Here is an 8674-nt window from a genome sequence, read left to right on the forward strand (position 1 = left end):
ATCATTACAGCACATGAGGAGGAGCGGGTTCAGTTCGCTCCGCTCCGCTCCTCAGTGCACTCAATGCACTGTGTGTGTGTCAAGCAGTTGGGGAGAGATGCCGGGCCTGCTGCAATGCACAGTGGAGTGGAGCTCGCGGCGTGCGGGAATGGAGACACCCCGCACAAGCCGCGGGCATTGCAGGACTCTGATTCGCCGGGACTCTGGATCACATTGCAGTCCCGGCGAATCATCGAGGTTGCGGTATGGGCAAATTAGACGGCCGCGGGGCCCCTTTGGGAGCGAGGCCAAAAGCAACTGCCTAATTTGCCTAATTAGAGAGCCACCTCTGATGTTGATCATACCCCCCCTAATCTCCTCTTCTCAAGAGTGAATAAATTCAGTTCTAATATTTCCCCATAGCTGAGTTCCCCCATGCCTCTTATCAGTTTGGTTGTGCTTCTCTGCACTTTCTCCATTTCTCCTGATATCCTTCTTGAGAACAGGTTCCCAAAACTGAACTGCATATTCCAGATGAGGTCTTACTAATGATTTTGACAGGGGCAAAATTATATCTCTCTCTCTCTGGAGTCTATACCTCTCCTAATACAAGAAAGGACTTTGCTTGCTTTGGAAACCGCAGCTTGGCATTTCATTAGGGTGACCAGACATCCCCAGTTTCAGGGGACAGTCCCATGATCCCCGGACCAAGTCTGTCCCTGGTTTTGTCCCCAGATTGGATTTAACAGGGGGCAGGGGCATTTTCAAAGACAGTCAGTGCAGAATTAAAATTAAAAAAATTGAATTACACCCCCCCCCCCGCTCCGCCGTGCCTACTACCATACGGGGGTTATATTTTGCCCATTATCTGTGCCCATTTCTGATGATCATGTGTTGGTCGGAGCAGAGGAAATATTTCTTCAGTTTCGGGCGCATACCCATTCAGCTCCGCTCGCATGTTCTTCTGCCTTGGCTCAAATCCTGGCGGGGCGCCTGCCTATCTCCTTGCCTTCCCTGGCGGAGTGATCTTCCTCCGCTCCCCATCCAGTAGTAGCCGGGGGGCGGAGAGTAAGACTTGAGAGGCTGTGGCGATGGGCAGAGAGTCGCTGATTGTTGCCATTACTAGTAAAAAAAAAAATATGTCCCCGGATTTCATTTAAAAAATCTGGTCACCTTACATTGCATGCCATTGTTGAGCTTATGATCTACCAAAACCCCCAGATCCTTCTCCACTACGGATACCCCCAGTTGTACACCCCCTAGTATGTATGATGCATGCATATTCTTAGCCCCCAAGTGCATAACCTTACATTTATCAATATTAAACCTCATCTGCCACGTAGTCGCCTTGTAAATTGGAGACATCCTGTAAGGACGTTATTCCACTGCCTTAATCTTGGCTCTTGGGTATCTTAAATCACAAAAATTGCACTCAGGCTCCCTCCTGATTGCAGAGCTATACAAGTGTGGCACAACTGTTATTTCTGAATAAACCACCAAATACGTTTTTTTTTTTTACAGAGCACTTTTACAGAGTACTTTTAGAGCCCATTCACACCTAGGCGTTTTGTCGCCTGTAGTGTGACGCCACTGCCGCCCCGACACGCCAGAGGGATGATTTAACATTGCCCTCTATGGAGATGGTTCACATCTCCACGCCGAACGCCGAACGCCGAATGCCTGAAAAAAAGTCCCGGACCTTTTTTTCAGGCGGCTTTCGGCGTTCGGCATAGGAGATGGGAACCATCTCCATAGGGGGACAATCTAGGGGCACATCTAGGCGGACAATCGCAGCGTTTTGTCGCCGCAAATCGCGGTACAAAACGCCGCTATTTGTCGCCGCAATTCGCGGGACAAAACGCTGCGATTTAGTCCGCCTAGATGTGAATGCAGCCTTAGAGAGCAGTGGTCTTTTATAGCTTATTAGTAATGCTGATTCAGTTCAATAGCTCTGTAATCAGCAAAGCTCATGCTCCTTGATGCTTGCAGAGCTATTGGCCTGACTCAGCAGAGTGGTGTATCAGACAGCAGCAACATAGCAAAATCACTGCTATCACAAAGCAAATAGTGGTCTATTACCTGCAGGTTAGAGTTGGAGAGCAGAAAGGGTAAGTGGCCATGGGGCATGAGATGACAGCTAAGACATTCCTAACCTCTCATTTTGGTGTGAGCTGAAACCATGGGTATAATTTTTTATAAGAGGTTGATTGGGCCTAATTTACAGTAAAGGGGGTATTATTCCATATATATTTTACATTGTACTATATAGAGTACAGTTATTTGAACTATTCAGGTTTGATGCAATAGGAGTTTTATGCCGCGTACAGACGGTCGTTTTTTGTGATGAAAAAAAACGTTGTTTTTGAAAACGTCATTTAAAATGACCGTGTGTGGGGAAAACGTTGTTTTATGTCTTCTGAAGAACGACAAAAAAAAATTCAAACATGCTTGAATTTTTTGTGTCGTTTTTCAAAACGTCGTTTTTTGTGTCATTTAAAACGATAGTGTGTGGGCAAAACGATGTTTAAAACAACGTTTTTAAACCCACGCATGCTCAGAAGCAAGTTATGAAGCGAGCTTCAATGGAACAGAGTGCCGCCATACGTGCTGAACGTAACCGCGCTTTGCTAGAGCATTTTGAAAAAAACAATGGTGTGTATGCTTCATCGTTTTTGAAAATTAAGTTTGAAAAACGTTGTTTTGTTTCATGATTTAAAACGTCGTTTTATTTCATCACAAAAAACGACCGTCTGTACGCGGCATTAGTATTTGGTTACAATTACTGACATGCTGATTTATTGTTGAACATCATTTATTTGGTTGTTTACACAGAAATATCAGTTGTGCTTTACTTTTTTATATAAAGAGCTGGTGAAATGATTCTTCTGTCTACAAATTCTACACAGCAAATCATCACTCCTACCCCACTTCTCTGCCATCGATAAAACCCAAGCAGTTTTGGAACATCTAAATCGGGGGACGACAACAAGGGCCCTCCAGCTGTTGTGGAATTACATTTTCCATCAGACATTGCAAGGCCAGCAGTTACAATTACTCCTTGAGGCATGATGGGAGTATGACTGTTATGCACCAGCTGGAGGGTCCAGGGACCAAGCCTATTCTGACACTTTTTGTTTAAGTAAAAATCGGTATTTTTGCAAAAAAAAATAAAATCACTTAGAACCCACAAACATTATATATATTTGTTCCAGTTTTTTTTTTACGTCACATGATATTTGCACAGCAGTGTTTCAAACCTACCGGTTCACACTACAGCCACATGAGAAATTCCATTGAAGTGAATGAGAGCCGTCTTAATGTGCACTACTGAAGTCGCTCCGACTTCAGAAAAGGTTCCTGTACTACTTCAAGGCGACTTCTAGGCAACTTGTAGGCAACTTGTACCCCTAGATTTCAATGGAAGTCACCTCCAAAGTCGGATCACTGTCTTAACTGAAGCAACTTTACAGGAAGAGAAAATCGTTTTCTCAGGCAAACCCCTCCCTCCCACAGAGCTGATTATTGTTTGATTGGCCACTGGCAAAGTTGCCTGTCCTGGAGGTGACTTAAAGTCGCGTTGTAAGTCGCTCCAAGTCGCGCTGAAGTCGCCTTGCAAAGTCGCGCTGGAAGTCATGTTGCCCCTGTGTGAACCGGCACTTACACTTGTAAAGGCTTTTCTCTGTAAATTGATATACCGTAATTAATGTACAAACCCTATGGACTTAGCTATGTGCCCTTCCTACTCTTTTTTATTAGTTATGTTTTTTATAAACTCAATAAAAACTTATTGATGCAAAAAAAAAGAAAATTTCGGGAAAAATACACTTTAATGAATTAAAAAAAGCATACAATATATAACCCAATTTTTTTCTAAAATATTAACCACTTTAGCCCCGGACCATTTGTCAGCCCAAAGACCAGAGGTGTTTTTACAATTTGGCACTACGCTTCTTTAACTGGTAATTGCACGGTCATACAATGTTGTACCCAAACAAAATTTGCATTCTTTTTTCCCACAAATAAAGCTTTCTTTTGATGGTATTTGATTGCCTCTGCGATTTAAATTTTTTGCAATATAAACGGAAAAATAAAATTTTGAAAAAAAAAAGATATTTTCTACTTTTTGTTATAAGAAAAATCGAACAAACTAAATTTTAGTCATACATTTAGGCCAAAATGTATTCAGCCACATGTCTTTAGTAAAAAAAATGCCAATAAGCGTATATTTATTGGTTTGTGCAAAAGTTATAGCGTCTACAAACTATGGTACATTTTCTGGAATTTACACAGCTTTGAGTTTAAGGCCCCTTTCACATTGAGGAGTTTTTCAGGCGGTAAAGCGCTAAAAATAGCGCTGCTATCCCGCCTGAAAAACTCCTTCACTGCAGACTCAATGTGAAAGCCCGAGGGCTTTCACACTGAGGCGATGCGCTGGCGGGAGACAAAAAAATCTCCTGTCAGCAGCATCTTTGGAGCGGTGAGAGGAGCGGCATGTATACCGCTCCTTCACAGCTCCTTCCCATTGAAAACAATGGGAACCGCGGCAAAACCGCCCGCAATGTGCCTCTATAGAGGCGCATTGCGGGCGGTATTAACTCTTTATCGGCCGCTAGCGGGGGTTAATACCGCACCGCTAGCGGCTGATACCCGCGGCAATTCCGGCGGTATAGCGCCGCTATTTTTAGCGGCGTTATACCGCCACCGCAGCTCCCGCCCCAGTCTGAAAGGGGCCTAAGACTGCCTATCTCATTTCTTGAGGTGCTAAAATGGCAGTACAGTACAAATCCCCCCCCAAATGACCCCATTTTGGAAAGTAGACACCCCAAGGAAATTGCTGAGGGGCATGTTGAGACCACTGACAACTTACAGACTATTTAAACTCCTCAGCTTCCCCCAGCACAATTCTTGTATGAAGCACTACAACTTTCAGGACCAGCTGGCACACTATTAAGGAATCTGACAATTGGGCTCAGTCAGATTAGTAGCAAATACCCTTTACAGGCAGGGGCCCTTGGGTAGTGTAGCAAAGTCTTAGTGCCCAGATGTCCTTTTTTGGCTACTGATCCCAGCACCACCTTATCAGGTACTGCCATCCCACCTGGATGCAGTTCCCCCATTTCTCTAGCCCTCATGGCTAAGCTTCAACAGTCCTCCCAGACTGACTCTGCATCCGTCTTGGACTACTCTCTCCCAGTCCTTTCAGACTGCCTCTCAGTCCTCCCTGACTGCAACACTCATCAGCCCACCTGGCTGTCTTCTCCTTGGAGATCTCCCAGTTGTGTTCTTTGGCTTCTGCTGTCCTCACACCTGCTCCCATTTCACTGGACAAGATTCCTTGTGGGTTGTAGAAGATCCATCCTGCACCACAGTTCCCAGACTCTAGGTCACCCCCCCCCTCAGACAAGGGGGTTACCCCCATGGGTCCGACAGCCTCCTAGAACTCCAACTCCAACTTCCACCCAAACTCTCCTGCCCCAGCTGGACTGACCCTGAGTATTTTAGGAGGCCTGCCCCCTGCCAACCCATTTGTTAGGGATTGGTCAGGGCCCTCATAAATATGCCAGGCAGCTCCTCCTAACCTCGACTTGTGTTCTTCTAAAATCTTCTCCAAGTTTCCAGAAGTAGGGAGAGGTATTAGAGACACTGCCTGGGAGTCATAACAGCCTTCCTGAGTCATGCACCCTGAGCCAGATATAAAAAACACAGGCTTGGCTGCCAGCTAACATTTTACCTACACTAACAAAAACCTAACACTTGCTATTCTAGAGCACTAGAGGGTGCTACATACTTTGTTACCTGCCCAATCCAATCTAGGTTTAAGACATGTGCAGGATGAAAAAATTTGTTTTGTTTCGTTTCGATTCGTTATTTAATTAAATTAGTTTAGTTAAGTTTGTTGCATTCATTACATTCATTTTCGCGATTCATTTCGTATTCAAAAAAAATTCTACCGCATTCGAAAAAACTCTACCGCATTCTAAATAATTCTAACGCATTCTAAAACAAATCTACCGAATTCGAAAAAAATTATCAAATTCGAAATAATGCTACCACATTTAAACAAAACTATATATAACCTTTTCCTGAAATTCGAAATTTGTGTAGAATGAAATCGAATTTGAATAGAAAAGATTAAAATAGAATCGAAAATACTAGAAAAGAATAGTATAGAAAAACAATAGCACAGAACAGAAAAAAAATATTTTATATATCTCTATATATAGATATATATATATATATATTTATATATAACATCTTCTGAAATTCGACTTTGGTATAGAATGAAATCGAATTCCAATAGAAAAGATTAGAATTCTATTCTGTTCTATTGTTTTTCTATTCTTTTATGTTTTAGTTTCCATACATTTTAATTATTTTCCAATTTATTCTAGAATTCAAATTTATACTATTCGAATTTCGGAAGACTGTCATGTTTTATTTTATTACATTCTATTAACTTCTATTCTATTCTTTTTGATTATATTGCTTTATTGTTTTATATTCTATTTTATTGTAGTTTTTAGAAAATCGATTTCTATTTTTTCAAATTCGATTCGAATTTGTTTTCAAATTCGATTCGAATTTCATTCATGTTTTTTCGAATTTGTTTAAATTCATTAATTTTGTAATTCGGAAATTCGGACGCATACGAATTTCCGATTAATGAAAAATTTGTCCGAATTCGAATTCGTAAAAAAACAAAATGCACATGTCTACTAGGTTTCATCAGCTGTCTTGGAGGGGAGAGGAGGGATCAGCGGTTTTATAAATTTATAGATCCCTGATCTTTCCATTAGGAGGACCAGTCACTGCTCAAGCTATCACAAGGGATGTTGTTCATCCCTTATGATATAATGATAAATAAAAGATAAAATAAGAAAGTACCTTTAAATAAAATAAAATAGGTCATAGGTCCCGTACGCAAATGTAAAGAGTGATTGCACCACACATGTGAGATATCGCCGTAAACATCATGCTAGCACCAGAACTCACATTTAACTCTCATCTGGTAACCTGTAAAATAATTTTAAATTGTCACCTATGGAGTCTTTGAAATACCATAGTTTGTCTTCATTTCACAGGTCTGCAAAATTTTAAATATTGACATGTTCGCTATTTATTTATTTGGCGCAACATCAATTTTTATATTTTACCTAAAAATTGTATTATGTTGTGTTTGTTTTGTTTGCATTAAAATGTATGTAAGTGTATGTTTTTTCCTAAAAATTTGCATTTTCGAAATCCTCCGCAAATATCATACAACATGCAAAATTGCAACAACCACCATTTAATTCTCCAGGGCCTCTGCTTTCAGAAAAGATATAATGCTGCTGCAAATAATGCTGATTTTTGCATGTATGTAAAAAATGTCAAAATTGTCCCAGATGCAAAGTGATTAAAGGGGTTGTAAAGGTACTTTTTTTTTTCTCCTAAATAGCTTCCTTTACCTTAGTGCAGTCCTCCTTCACTTACCTCAATCCTTTTAAATGTCCTTGTCAGTAATGTGAGGCTTTCATCCTGGCGTGGAGTGTCGTGCTCGCCCCTTCCCTTGGACTACAGGAGTGTCAGGACGCCCACTAACACACAGCTCCTTTCTCTATCTGCAACATAGAGAGCATCCTGACTCTCCTGTAGTCCAAGGGAGGGGGCGAGCACGACACTCCACACCAGGGAGAAAGCCTCACATTACTGTGTGGAGTTACAGACAGAAGAACAGGAAGTGAGGATTTCTCAGAAGAAACAAGGACATTTACTGTAAAAGCAAAATTGAAGGATGAGGTAAGTGAAGGAGGACTGCACTAAGGTAAAGGAAGCTATTTAGGGGAAAAAATGTACCTTTACAACCCCTTTAAGCTTAATGCAAATGACAGTCTACACCAGTGGTCTCCAAACTGCGGCCCAGGGGCCAGATGCGGCCCTTTGCTTGCTTTGATCCGGCCCTTGGGGCACTATTTTCAAACACTAATACCAACAATGGGACATAATTCGACCCACTGACACCAATGATGGTGCAAAATTCCTCCCAATGAGACGAACGATGGGACACAATTTCTCCCTAAGACACCAGCAATGGGGCTTAATGACACCAATGATGGGGCATAATTCCTCCCACCGACACCAAAAATGGGGCATTGTTTATTTCCCCTGGTCTACACAGATAATGCCTTTCAAAACAAGCTTCTAAAAGGTTTGAATATCGTATAAAATAATATAATACTAAAGAGATGCGTTGTTTATTATATAAGTTAATCGTTATATGGTTGTATAGCCTTTAATCCTAAATGTATTTTCTTAAAGGTAGGGGAAACCTGGACTTCAACAAGTAATGCCTGTATATCCTATGGCTGTACCAAGTCAAATAGACAGATTTATTCTACACTTATGAACAAGACATGTGAATCTTTGACGCCACAGGAATGTGAAAGTGTAAGTCATGTGGAATTATTTATGTTGTGATCATTAGCAATTTGAATATAAGGTATTGCACAGAATTAAAGGAGAAAGGACCATGTTAGTTATGGTTATTTGCAAGCCATATAAAGTTTCTATATGTTTTTCTGTTAACAGGGCACCGTTCAACTGAGTGCAGATGGCTGTTGCAACAAATGCATACGTAAGTTAGTTGTTCCATTTTTGTTAATGAGTTCCTATTACCTAGTTTATACAATATCAATACAGCCATTTTGTATGTTTA

The 8674-nt window shown here is 41.3% G+C and overlaps 1 protein-coding gene across 1 annotated transcript in view; it reads left to right on the plus strand.

Moving 5' to 3' along the window:
• Positions 1-8472, plus strand: part of LOC120916792 (mucin-2-like) — a 59739-nt gene extending 51267 nt beyond the window's left edge. The window contains exon 10 of the mRNA XM_040327728.1: positions 8278-8472. Within this exon, the coding sequence (XP_040183662.1) occupies positions 8278-8436 (159 nt within the window). The 3' untranslated portion in view covers positions 8437-8472. The remainder of the gene's footprint in view (positions 1-8277) is intronic.
• The last annotated feature ends 202 nt before the right edge of the window (positions 8473-8674 follow it).

Source organism: Rana temporaria, chromosome 11, assembly GCF_905171775.1.
Source record: "Rana temporaria chromosome 11, aRanTem1.1, whole genome shotgun sequence".
NCBI classification, from domain to species: Eukaryota; Metazoa; Chordata; class Amphibia; order Anura; family Ranidae; genus Rana; species Rana temporaria.